This window comes from Protopterus annectens, chromosome 5.part0, assembly GCF_019279795.1.
Source record: "Protopterus annectens isolate FY-2018-M chromosome 5.part0, PAN1.0, whole genome shotgun sequence".
NCBI lineage: Eukaryota > Metazoa > Chordata > Ceratodontiformes > Protopteridae > Protopterus > Protopterus annectens.
Window position 1 is genome coordinate 1712013199 of NC_056735.1, and position 14184 is coordinate 1712027382.

The following is a 14184-nucleotide window of genomic DNA, read 5'->3' on the forward strand; positions in this document are numbered from 1 at the left end:
TAACCATCCTAATAGGAGGAGCAAGAAGAGCTGGCCATGATCTACCATACATCTTCAGAAGAGGGGGAAACAACGTAAATGGGTGACAAGGGTCAATAATTCTGCTCAACAAGCCACAAACACGCTGTGTAGTTTCCATTGCAACTCTATAGATGTACATAACCAGAAGGATGCTCTGGTGATTTGGTTACTTGTCCCTCTGCCTAGAGTTAAAGTTAGGGTCAGGGTCATGATAAACACCCCTTCATAGAACAGCTGCTGGCAAAAGACAAAAACCATCATGGCTGACTGAACGATGAACCTTCTAAGAAGGCTCACACACTAGAGTTTTAGGGAACACCTCAACTATAAGGGACCAAATGGGCTTAGGGTCTACTAGAGGAGACCTGATAGTTGGCAAGCATGGGGCAAAAAAAGTTAGAAAAACATTTTGTAAGAATGCAATAAAACTGTGGAATGCTTTTGTTTTTGAAGCCAGTTACTAGAAGTGGGTACTCAAGGCACGTTTACACACATAGTTTAAAGAATAACTCAATACTTTCATCTAGAGCTATATTTTTGTCTCAGTAATATTGAAATTAAATGTTCAACATAGTTGACATTTCAGTCATCAGTCTGTAACATTTATCATTTGCAGTCAACAACCCAGCAGTTAAAGCATCCTTTTGCAAATAAGCTTTGTACATCTTTTATGCAATCTAAAACCTAAGTCCGTTTCCACAATGGACAGGCTGGAAATGCATTGAAAAGAGAGAAACAGACAGAAGAGTACGTTTTCAGAAATCACACCTCTTTCTATTACTCAGGTGAGAGAAGTACATCTATGGCTGTGTGAAGCACACTCATCACTGATGGTTTGTATACTGAAAGATAAGTACTGAAAACTGTACAACATACAAACAAAACAGAAGCAATAAAAAATGAAACAGCAAGAATTAATGAAAAAATGGAATACATCCAGCCTCCCCAAACCCCTTTTATCCACTTTTGCACATAGGGTCAGGGAGGCACATCAACAATGGCAATCATCTAGAGCCAATGTTCATACTGCCAGGCAACTATTCCATACCACACATACACGTGCACACTCATACCTGGTCAATTTAAGGTGTCCAATCTGCCTACTGCATGTCTTTGGAATGCAGGAGGAAGCAGAGCACCTGGAGAAAAACCCACACAAACACAGGGCAGATATGCAGATTACACGCAGAAGCCACCCCCAGCTGGGAATTAAACCAGAGACCCTCTTATTGTGAGGGGACAACACTACTTGGTGCACCACTATGTTACCCTTAATGATGAAATGGAAACATCCAATAATACTGACTAATAAAGCAGATGTGAAAAAATGCCAGACACTGTAGGGGAGAGGGGTCAACTCCAGCATTAGCCAAACACTGATTACACACAATTAGTGCCCAGTGTACTGAGGCATATAAAACTTTAAAACATCAGGACTTGCAAGCAGAAATCAAAGCAATGTGGGACAAAGTCATTCAGACAGCTAACTAGTCTTGGGAGCAATTTGACTACTAAAAAGATAATGTTCAAACATACTTAAATAAATCACCACCAATGCAGTAGCATCATATGGGCCTAAAAGAACGGATCCTGGATATGTCGTACACAAAGCACAACACACACCGATTTCAAGACTTTTAAATATGCACCATCATAGATAATGAGTCCAATTAGTACCAAAGCATTAAAAATGCTGCAATTAAATTACAGTATAGTAATACCTGCAAAAAATGCTTACTTAAAAAAACACTTTTGCTTTGAAATACACAAGTTTAACATTTCTACAACTAGCTTTAAACGTATTCTGCTGGTTTGAAGCCCCACAATTTCTATGAATGTAGAATAATACAGAGTTAAGTTGTTTAAGCTAGCCACCGAATCTCATCCCTGGAAATGGGCGCTCTGTGTTTGAGAAGAATAACAAAGAAAAAAAAAGAAAGAGTTATGTACTTACCAGAAAGTACAGTTGTGTAGACTTACCATAAATGTAGATGCTTGAGTGTATTCACTGTTGCAGTCATTACATTTGGGGTTATCTGCTAGCAGGTAGCCCTCAGTCAGCCTGATTAACAAAGTCTTGGGTCCTGCGTCAGTTGCTGTCCCTTCTTCCATGACGTCAGGTCGTCAGGGGTTTAAAACATGCAGCCGACGCATTACATCAGTTTTTCTTGCCCCAGATGTCAGGTGCCCCCCTAATAGGAAGCAATTACATATAAAAGCACAAAGATATACCTCCAACAAAAAAGCAAATACACCAAAAAGGCTTTTAAGCATAGTAAAGGAAAGTAGAGGTATAGCCAAAAGAAGTTAGGAGGCTGGAGGGAGGGTAACTAGGACTGCAACAGTGAATACACTCGAACATCTACATTTACGGTAAGTGTACACAACTGTACTATGTTCTTCATGTTTCACTGTTGCAGTCATTACATTTGGGTAGATTCACAAAGCTATGGCTGGGAAGAGGAATTCATATAGCATTACGGCCAGCTATAAGACCCGGCAGGACTGCAGTGGCAAAGCCAGCTCTGGATTTAGAGAAAACTGGCAAATGATAATGCTTGGTGAAAGTATGTACAGAACTCCAGGTAGCAGCTTCTAGATGTCCCTGGTAGAGACGCCTCTGAGAAAGGCTGTAGAGGTAGATGCAGCCCTGGTGGAGTGAGGTCTGATCCCCTGGGGGATAGGTTTTCCATGGCGCTTATAGCAGATATGAATGCAATGGCTTATCCATTTAGAAATGGTTTGCTTTGAAATAGCCTTCCCCTCTGCCCCTGCAGAAAATGCCACCAGCAGTTGTTCAGATTTCCTTTGAGGTTTAGTCCTGTCCGAGTAGAAACTAAGTTGTCTGTGCACATCTAAGGAATGCAGTATCTGTTCCCCTTTAATCTGTGGATTGGAAAAGAAGGTTGGCAAATTAATGGACTGATTAAGAGCCACACTGGATACCACCTTGGGCATGAAGGATGGATTGGTTCTGAGGGACACCATGTCCGCAAGTAAGATGATGAAAGGCTCCACTGCCATAAGGGCCTGTAATTCAGATACCCTTCTAGCTGAAGTGATTGCTAAAAGGAAAGCTGTTTTCCAAGAAAGAAATTTTAAGTCTGCAGTAGCAGCTGGCTCTAAAGGAGGTAGAGTGAGTTTCTCAAAGACAAAGTTAAGGTCCCAGGCTGGGGTTGGAGCTCTCCTGGGTGGTCTCAAATTTTTGGCCCCTCTGAGGAACTGCTTGAGCAGTGGATGAAAGAAGAGGGGAGGTTCTGTGTTATAATGAGCTGAAATGGCTGAGGCGTGGATTTTAATGGAGGAAAAAGACCGGCCCTTGTGAAGCATCTCTGTTAAGTATTGTAAAACCTGAGGTAAATTGGGCACTGCTGTGCTCATCCCTTGAGACTGGTTTCAGGCACAGAATCTTTTCCATTTTTCAGCAAAAGATTTTCTAGTACTAGGCCTCCTTGCCTCTAAAATGATATCCATCACAGGTTTGCTGAGGGAAGAAATTAGCCAGGCTGCAAGGTTCAGTGTTAGAAGCTGAGGGTGCAGAATCTGGTTCTCCTGCTGAGACAGCAGGGAAGGAGTTTGAGGCAGGTGCCATGGAGATAACAGTGACATACTACTGTGCAGAAGGGGGTACCAGTGTTGGTGTGGCCAGTCTGGAGCAATCAAAATCATCCTTGGTTTGTCCTGTTTGATTTTTTAGTAGTACTTTGGAGAGCAGAGGCAGAGGAGGGAAGGCATAGACTGATAGGTTTTTCCAGCCGAAGGACAGAGCATCCACTTTTCCAGGCTTGTTTGTGGGGAGTCCTTGTGCAAAATTGTCCAACTGGTAGTTCTGGGGAGAGGCAAACAGGTCTCTATCTGGGCTCCCTCATTTGCTTGTCAACATGTTGAAAATCCTTGGTTCCAGTTTCCATTCATGTGGGTCCATGAGGTTTCTGCTTAGTCCGTCTGCCAGTGTATTTAATTTTCCTGGCAGGAACTGAGCTTGTAGGTGCACTTGGCAGCTCAAGGCTGTGTTCCACAATGCCATGGCTAGTCTGCAGATGGGGTAAGAATGTGTACCCCCTGCTTGTTTATGTACTAAGTAACAGTTGTGTTGTCCGTCTTTACCATTAGATGTCCTGAAAAGCCAAGTGGTATAGTGATTAAGGTGTATGCCTTTCAATCGCAAGGTGCAAGGTTTGATTCTCACCACTGGAAAGAGCTTTACAGATTGAAGGTATATAGGGGTTGGGAGGGTGGCCAAATGGTTAAGGTGTTTGCCTTACAAACACAAGGTGCAGGGTTTGAGTCTCACAAGGGATAATTGGCTAGGATTAAAATGGCACGCAAGGGCAGTTAGCTTAGTACTAATCTATGAACCTATGAACCTATGAAAGACTGTGGTCCTTGAAGGCTGTCAGAGCATTATATACAGCTAACATTTCTTTTTGACTGATATGCGGGGGAATTTGACTTGGGTTCCATTTGCCCTGAATGCACTTCCCTGCCAGGTGAGCCCCCCATGCATAGTCTGATGCATCTGTTAGGGTTTGGCAGGCAGGGGGTGGTGTGAATGGTAGTCCCTTGTTTTGGTGGCAGGCCACGGCCCACCAAAGTAACTCTAGGCGTAGGCAAGGTATGATAGGAATCATTGTTTCCAGGTCTTGTTGACACCATAGGCTTTTTAGATACCACTGTAGTTTCCTCATATGCAGTCTTGCATATGGAATTAGAAGAATGCAGGAGGCCATGAACCCCAAGGCTTGCAGTATTTGTCTTGCATATAGCAGGGTTTTTGTGGCCACTTATTTGAAGTGGGTTGTCAAATTAATTTGTTTCTCTGGTGTGAGGTAAGCCATCTGGGAAGTTGCATTCAAGCTTGCTCCCAGGAATATAATTTGTTGACAGGGTACCAGGTGTGATTTATTTTCGTTTATGGTGTACCCCAGACAAGTTAGAACCCTAGATGATTCAAAAGTATGTCCTGGCTTTCTGCCTGAATTAGACAATTGTCCAGGTATGGGTATATTTGAATATTTCTTTGCCTGCAAAATGCAATAACTGGAGCCAGGCACTTTGTGAATACCCTGGGCGCAGTAGATAAGCCAAAGGGCGCTGCAGAGAACTGATAGTGCGTGTAGCCTGCTTTGAAGTGTAGGTATCTTCTGCAAGCTTCCCTGATTGGGATGTGCAGGTATGCTTCTTTTAAATCTAGTGTTGCCAACCAGGCATCTTTGCCTAGCATAGGAAGTAATTGGTGAAGAGTCAGCATCTTGAATTTTGGAATCTCCAAAAAGGCATTTAGAGTAGACAGGTCCAGGATAGGACGCCATGAATGGTCTTTTCTGGGTACCAGGAAAAGTCTCGAGTAGAAACCTTGTCCCTTTTCCTCTTCTGGTACCAGTTGAATAGCCCCCATGCTTAAGAGAGAAAGTACTTGTTTTTGGATCTCTGCCCACTGATTTAGGGGTAGGTCCGGCCACCCGCTTAGTGTTGGCAACATGTAGAAGTGAAATCTGTATCCCTGGGACACTATATTTAAAACCCATTTGTCCTGGGTAATGAGTTCCCAATTCTTTGCATGAAGAGCAATCTTTCCCCCCAAAGAGACAGTCAGTTGATAAATGCTTGGAAATTTTAAAAGGAAGTCATTGAAACAGTTTACCATAGGGGGGAGTAGTCTTATCCCCAGATTTGTAAGTGGAGGCCCCACACTGCTTAGTTCTGTGTGTCCCCTGGGACTGAAAGCTGGGGTTTTTGCTGTGTCTGGGTTTGGCTTGAGAAGACCTGGAAGGGGCTGGAAAGGACCAATTCTTAGAGGGCCAGTGCCTACTAAATCTAGGAAGCTGAACTTGTAAAAAATCTTTAACAGTTTGCATAGATTTAGCTTTATCTTCCATCTTTTTAAGAACTTCCTCATCCTTGTTGACAAACAGGCAGTCCCGACTTAAAAGGAGCATCCAACAATTTAGCTTTAACATGATCAGGCAAAGATTGCTCTGTAAGCCAAGCATGCCTTCTGAGCACAGACCCAGTAACAGCAGCCCTGCAAGAGGCCTCTAATGAATCAAAACCACACTGCAAAGTATGTTTTCCAACTTCTTCAGCAAAATGTATTAAATCCTGTAATTCGTTATTTTCCATACAGTCAGGAATCAACATAATTTCTGTTTAAGCAGTCCAATGACATGTTGCTGATACTTTAACATATGAAACTGGCAGTTTAAAGCCCTAATGGCCAAGGTTGCAGAAGTGTAAACCTTCCTACCACATCTATCCAGCGCCCTGGATTCTCTATCAGAAGGGGTAGGATTTTTAGCAGTAGAAGCCTTAATGCCCTTGGGCCCCTGTGAAATAGTCCGTGGATCTGTAATAGGATTTTTAAAAAGGAACTTGTGGGAATCGGGGAGCTTGTAGTATCGGTCAGGTTTTCTGGGAGCAGGAGGCAGGGAATCAGGGGCCAAACTAGATTCCGAAAAAGCATCAACAATGTCTAGAGAGGAATAGCTAAAGGCCCATGCTGAGGTAGAAGGAAACCCCCTGTCTCTTTTTTGAATCAGAAAAATCCTGGCTTTCCCAGTGGAAATGCTCCCTTAGAGTATTGTAAGGTTTCCTCAAAAGAAAATTCCTCAGGAGGGGAAGCAGAGGGAATGGATTCCTCTGCATCAGAATCTTCATAAGTAGATAAGGGCAAATCCAGATCAGAAGAATCAGAAAAAAACAGAAGATTCATAATCAACTTCAGTCCTAGGCCTCTTAGAAGGGGGGGGGGGGGTTTGGCTACCACTGATTAGAGTTATTAGATCTTCAGCCATTCTTATCATTTGTTTTTTAGGCATAGAAGCCTGAGCATGTGGCCTGGGTGTCGGGTTTTTAGGCATGGATCGAGATTTTAGGCCTAAATAAAGAAGGAGGCATTGGTTTAATATGCAAGTCCGTAGGCCTGAATACACCTTCAGAAGCCGGTGCCCTGCACAGTGGCTCTGGACCCATCCAAGGTACAGACATCCGCGGGTTCCATAGTTGAAGCATCTCGCGGCATAACGGACTCTGAATGGGTCTCAGTAGAGGCCTGCGAATCAGAAGTAGCGAGTATCAGGGGCTGCAAAAGTAGCCTCACTGAGTACCGGTGAACTGGCGACTGGCTTAGGAGAAGAGTCGTCGGCAGTTTTGGACCTCGGTGGCCTGTCTCTGTTTTTATCTTTGCGTTTTTTTCGAAATCACTATAGTCGGATGGCTAACCGACAACATTTCTGGATAATTAAACCGAGAACCGAAACATTTAGAGGTGAAAATATACCAATGACGGATAGTACGCTGATTAAATAAAGCACAAAACCGACAGTAAGGTACGTCGTGGTCAGGGCCTAGGCAAGGAATACAGTACGAATGAAAATCTTTATGAGGTATTTGCTTTCCACAAGTAATGCAATTATTAACTTTTACTGACTTCGATAAGGAGCAAGAAAAAGTTTCCCCAACGGGGTTCTTAGCTTTAGTTGAAGACTTTGGTTCTGAAACTCGAAAACGAAAATTTCAAGAGTCGGCCGACCGGCACTTGCGAACTGCTTCTGCTTCGGGCACCACACTGCAAGAAAGACTGATGTAATGGCGTTGGCTGCATGTTTTATATCCCTGACGACCTGACATCATGGAAGAAGGGACAGCAACGGACGTAGGACCCAAGACTTTGTTAATCAGGCCGACTGAGGGCTACCTGCAAGCAGATAACCCCAAAGGTAATGACTGCAACAGTGAAACACGAAGAACATCTTGGAATCTGTGCTATACAGTGTCATTATTCTTCACGGATGGGTCTTGGATCAGACCTCTAACCCTCAAACTGAGTTTGGTGAACAAATAGGAGTGCAGAAAATTCTGCATAGGAAAAATAAACTATCCCAAATTGCAATCATCCCAGCTCTACCAGATTCCCATAAGGAAGGGGGAAGGAGGGAACATGATGAATAATGACACTGGATAGCACAGATTCCAAGTTATACTAAGTACATAACTCTTTACCTGATGCTACCCGTTGTCATTACTTATCATGGATGGGTCAGAATCCTCACATACTATGAGCCTTGGGTGGCCTCAAGGAAGGATATGACGGAGCACAGAGGAATCAAAGGAAGCCCTGTTCCTAGACACCAAATCCAACTTATACTGCAAAACAAAAGTGTGAGGATTAGACCAACTAGCAAGCAGCAAAAAAATCGCATCCAAAGAAGTTTAGTTAAAAAGGCAGATGACATAGCCACAGACCTACCAGAGTGAGCTTTAACTGGTCTGGATAACTCCATATGCTTGCTATCATAAATGAAGGAAATGCAACTAGCAATCTATCTGGAAATAGTCACTTTGGTAAACTGCCAGACCCTTTCTGTTTTTGAGAAAAGGCCATAAACAGCTGGTCTTGATTTCCGAAATTCCTCAGTCTTTTGCAGAAAGAAACATAATTACCTATGAACATTTAAACAATGCAACATGCAATCTCCTTTGTTAAGAGTAATTAAGAAAGAAAACCGGGAATTGTATTGATTGACTGAAGTTAGCTTCCGAGGTCACTTTTGGAATAAACATAGGATTTGTCCTATGGGATACCCTTGTCCTTGTGGGAGGCCATAAATGGAGGTTTAATGCTTAGAGCCTGCAGCTCCAAGACTCTCTTGACAGAAGTAATGGCCACTAAAAATACCGTTTTCCAAGACAGGAACTTGACATCACAAGAAGCAGCTGGTTCGAAGGGCTTCTGTGTCTAAGACTGCAGCACCAAGGTCAAATCCCATAGCAGGGAAGAATCTTTAATAGGCGGTCTAAGGAGAAAAATTCTTTTACAAAAGGCTTTGCACAGTTTAGAAAATAAAGTAGGCTCTTCATTCATATGGAAGTTAGAAATGACCACTAACTGAAGCCTGACAGTAGAAAAACTTGCCCCATCCTGAAAAAGAGAGGACAAAAAGAGTAAGATATCAGGAATCTGGGCCGAAAAGGGATCCAAATTATGCTGTCTAGTCCAGACAGAAAACCTTTTCTATTTACTGGAATGCACCTTCTCAGTAGATGGCTTCTGAAAGATCAAAATAATGTTCCTCATGGGGGAAGGAAGCCTGGACTGCGAAAGGATTACTGGAACTGGAGAAACCATGTGGTTAAACGAATAAGACCCCAGGGATGGGAAATGAGAACCGGAATGGGATCCAATATCCAGGGCAGATACTTCAGATGAAACCATAATAGGCAGAACCAGACTTGCCGAGGCCAAAAGGGGGCAATGAGGATGAGAGGGGTCTTCAGACCTTGGGAATCAGAGGAGTAGGAGGATAAGCACAGAGAAGTCCCAGCGGCCAATCTTGAATCAGAGCATCCCTGGTGACTCCCCCACTGGAGGGGATCAGGGCAAAATAATTGTTGCATTTGTGGTTGATTGGGGAGGCAAAGAGATTGCAGTATGGTTGACCCCAACAGTCAACTATCTGACCTACCACTGATTGATTCAGGACCACTTGTGGGGACTAGAGACAGACCTCGAGCTAGACCTGCTGAGTTGGTCAGCCAGCACACTGGAACTGCCAGGAATGTGAGCTGTAAGTAGAAAGTGCCTGGAAGACAGTGCCTATTCCCACACTCTCATGGCCTCTCTGCACAGGGGATAAGGCCGTGTTCCCCCCTTGCTTGCTGATGTAGCAGACCACCGCCATGTTGTCCGTTTAAATTGCTATGGTCCCTACAGGGAAGCACTTCTGAAAGGCTTGCAACATTAGAAGGACTGCCCTCATCTCTAGGATATTTATGTGCAATTAGGACTCTATGGGGACCATGTGCCTTGAACCGTCCTGACCTGAAATTGCTTCTCCCACCCCAAAAGGGAGGCGTCCGTGGTCACCGTGACCTTGAGTTGGGGAAGACAAAATGGTCTGCCTAAAATTAGATCTCGAGTCTGAAGCCACCACACAAAGTGATTTCTGCACACCTGAGAAATCTTGATGGTCATGGACATGAGATGAATCTGAGCAGACCACTGAACTGCCAGGGTCCACTGCAGAACTCGCATGTGATACCTGGAGAGAGGAACTAATTGGATGGCAGCCGTCATCGAGCCTAGCCCTTGCAGAATCAGACAGACTGATGGGACACACTCTAGAATCAGCAAGCGAGAGCCCTGATCCTGAATAAGGTGAACTCTATATGTAAGAGTAGAGCTGCAGTCTCCGATATAGTGTCCAACTGAACCGTGATAAACTCCAAACTGACAAAAAGAAGCAGCACTCATCTAGATAAGAAGTCGCTCTGGCTCAGATGCGTCCAATATGTTCAACGACAAATGAGATCAGAGGGTTAGAGGTCAGCAGAGGATTGTGGGAATGTTAAGAGCTTGAGCTTTGGATGTGTCCATTAGTTGCCGGCTTAGATCAGAGGTTGGATCCAAGACCCATCCATGATGAATAATGACACAGATAGCATCAGATCAGTGACTTAAAACACAAGCTGCACATGTACATTCAAAACTGGGTTCACCTGTAAAGGCACTGAATGTGTGAGCGCAATTTGCTGAAAATTAATGCACTGTATTGCTTTCTAAATGTTACATGTAGCCATGCTTTACAAACTGTGCATTTTTTAAAATTAAAATACCAAGCTTGAATGTATACAAAAATTAATGAAAAGCAACATTATTCATTCGTTAAATCATTGCATTCATTTAAATAACCATTTAATCATGTGCAGGTTAATCTATTCATATTTCACAATGGCCTACCTTCTCTCCACTAGAGTAGAAAAAGTAGCGCAATCGAACAATGTTACAGTGGTCTAACTTTCGCATGATTTGAAGCTCTCTGTTCTGAAAAAAGAAGAAAAAATTGTAGCTGTGCGTCTTGAAATTCATAGTTTAATGCAATATACATTTATAAAATCACGAGTCTGCTTCCTGCAGCTTCCCTAAAAATTGGAGAATTTCTTCACATTTTGAACAGCATCAGCTATTTTCAGGAATAAGGAGAATAACTGCTTAAAAACACATTTCACCTCGTCTTAAAAAGAAGCAGGTTTAATTGCTACTGTCCAGTTTAAACAGAGCTCAATGTATAAAGCAAAAGCTAAAAGATGCAGAATCCTTACAACAGCATATAAATATGTTACAGTCATCACTGGGCACTGTGATCAGAACTAAACCACATGAGCAATGGAGTCTTGGAATGCATAACTATGAATTTGTACAAAATAGGAGGATGCCACAAAATGGTCTGTCCGGTAGACTGACAGAAGAGAAAGCACAACAATGAGTTTAAAAAATTAGGCACAACTGTGTGAGATTACCCACCACAGCGGCAGATCTAGAAGGAGGAATTACCTATGCAATTAAGTCATAGGCTGAGATAAAGTAACAGCTGTCCCCATCCCTCCCTTTTTTAGGGCCTGCTTATGTTAGCCTCACATTAAAAAAATACAACTATAATTACTACAGCAGCAGAACTTCGAAGAGAGGTAAATGAAACAGTAAATCAGAGTATCAGGATTTACTTCCCCTTACAGATCCCCAGGCCGGGGTCATCCTGTTATGTTTGCTCTGCTTCACTCCCCTTACCCTACCTTTCTCCCTTTATAGACTTATAGGTGTGTACTAGGCTAACAACCATAAGGGCCTTTTTAAGCTTAGTTATGCATCCCAAATCTCTGACAAGTTCTAGTACCCTTGATAAGTGTAAGGAAGGGCTTGGGAGATGAAACATTGACAAGCTGCCTGTGCCCTTTAAGACACTGGTGCCAAACCAGGGATGAACTTCAAGTGCAACATGGAAAAATGGATGAGGAACAAAAATTGGGTTGGGTAGCAACTCTGATTCACATGGATGGGGAGCCTGTTCCACAGAAGTGGTAGTCTCTGGGATAAATAACTGTCTCTCCAGCAGGTTCTATTTATATCACATGCAAGGTTTAAGTTTTTAAAAAGGGTAATTCTGGTGCTGTTTGCTTTATAGATATACAGTAGGTCCATCAGGGTGGGGTCTGAATATGTCTTGTATGCTAGGCACAGACCTCCCTTCAACAGCATGTAGGATACAAAATACAGGGAGAGGATCTGAGGTGGTCTGCACAGGATATGTTATTTTATTCTTTTAACGAGGAACCTCTGTGGATGTTCCAACTGTTCTACATGTTTGGTTAGGTACATACCAAAAGGGGTACACATACTCAATGACAGGTCTGATGAATGCCGAATATAGTGACAGTACAGTTGTGTACCTACCATAAATGTAGATGCTCGAGTGTATTCACTGTTGCAGTCATTACTCTTGGGTTATCCTGCTAGCAGGCTATCCGCAGTCAGCCAGAATTCCAAAGTCTAGGTCCGGCGTCGGTTGCTGTCGCCTCTTCCCTGACGTCAGTACGCCAGGGGTATAAAAGATGCAGCCGACGCAATTTTCTTCAGTTTTTCTTGCCCCAGATGTCAGGTGCCTCCAAATTGGTAGGCTGAAAAATATGCCAATAAGTATGCATGAACAAAAATAAACATTTCCTTCATATACAAGCAAATACACCACACAGGTTGTATAGGATAGAGAAGTACAGATAAGTCCCAGCAAAGAAAAGGGGGATGGTGGGTGGGTAACCTGGACTGCGACAGTGAATACACTCGAACATCTACATTTATGGTAGGTACACAACTGTACTATGTTCATCGTATTTCACTGTTGCAGTCACTACTCTTGGGTTGAATCCCCAAGCTGAGGATGGGTGGGTGGGCTAAATAGGATTAGGAGAGGCTATGAGGCCCTGCAGAACTGCAGTGGCAAAGCCTGCTCTGGATTTAGAGTAAAGGGGTAAGTGGTAATGCTTTGTAAAAGTGTGCACTGAACTCCAAGTTGCAGCCTCTAAGATGTCTTTGGTTGGTACTCCTCTGAGGAAGGCTGCTGAAGTGGCTGCTGCTCTGGTAGAATGAGGCCTAATGCCCTTAGGCACTGATTTGCCATGTTGAGAATAGCAGAAACAGATGCAATGGCCTATCCGTTTAGAAATAGTCTGTTTTGAGATAGCCTTTCCTTGCGATCCTGCAGCATATTACACTAAAAGTTGCTCAATCTTTCTGAAAGCTTTAGTTCTGTAGAAGCGTAGCTGCCTGTGTATGTCCAAAGAATGCAGAATTTTCTCACCCTTGTTCTGTGGGTTTGGATAAAAGGTAGGCAAGTGAATGGTTTGGTTGAGGGCCACACTGGACACCACCTTAGGCATAAATGTTGGGTCTGTCCTCAGAGAAACCCTGTCTGGATGAAAAATGATAGAAGGTTCCACAGCCATGAGTGCTTGTAACTCCAAGACTCGTCTTGCAGAGGTTATTGCTAGGAGCAGAGCTGTTTTCCAGGATAAGAATTGTATATCCGCTGTTGAGGCTGGCTCAAAAGGAGGCAGTGTGAGTTTTTCCAAGACATAATTGAGGTCCCATGCCGGAACTGGTGCTCTCCTTGGAGGCCTGATGATTTTGGCCCCTCTGAGGTACTGCCTTATTAAAGGATGAGAAAAGATAGGTGGTTCCATATTGTAATGGGCTGAAATGGCAGAGGCATGAATCTTAACTGATGAAAAAGAAAGGCCTTTGTCCAGCATCTCAGTTAGGTATTGTAAAATCTGAGGGATATTTGGTACATACGTGTCAATGCCTTGTTCCTGGTTCCAAGCACAGAATCTCTTCCATTTTTCTGCATAAGATTTTCTGGTACTGGGCCTCCTGGTCTCCAAGATAACATCCATAACAGCTTTTGAAAGAGGAGTGTTCTGAATGGCTACATTATCCGCCATGCTGCCAGATTTAGGGTCCTGAGTTGGCTGTGCAGGATCCGATTGTTTTGTTGGGTCAGCAAGTGAGAAGTTTGAGGCAATATCCATGCTGGACCTTGAGACAAGCTCTTTAGGATTGGGTACCAGTGCTGGCGTGGCCAGTCTGGTGCAATCAGTATCATTTTTGGCTTCTCTTGTCTGACCTTTAGGAGTACCCTGGGAAGGAAAGGCATATACTGTTAGATTTTTCCAGCTGAAGGATAGGGCGTCCACTCTCCATACTTGTTTGTGATAAATTCTTGTGCAAAATCTCTGTAAATGGCAGTTGTGAGGGGAGGCAAATAGATCTATGTCTGGGTATCCCCATTTCCTTGTTATCATGCTGAAGACTTGTGGATCCAGTTTCCA

The 14184-nt window shown here is 43.4% G+C and overlaps 1 protein-coding gene across 2 annotated transcripts in view; it reads right to left on the reverse strand.

Moving 5' to 3' along the window:
- The window catches only part of GSK3B (glycogen synthase kinase 3 beta), a 1987846-nt gene that overhangs the window by 1399097 nt on the left and 574565 nt on the right, over positions 1 to 14184 (reverse strand). For both annotated transcript variants that reach the window (XM_044071503.1, XM_044071504.1), the window contains exon 3: positions 10760 to 10843. In XM_044071503.1, the coding sequence (XP_043927438.1) occupies positions 10760 to 10843 (84 nt within the window). The remainder of the gene's footprint in view (positions 1 to 10759; positions 10844 to 14184) is intronic.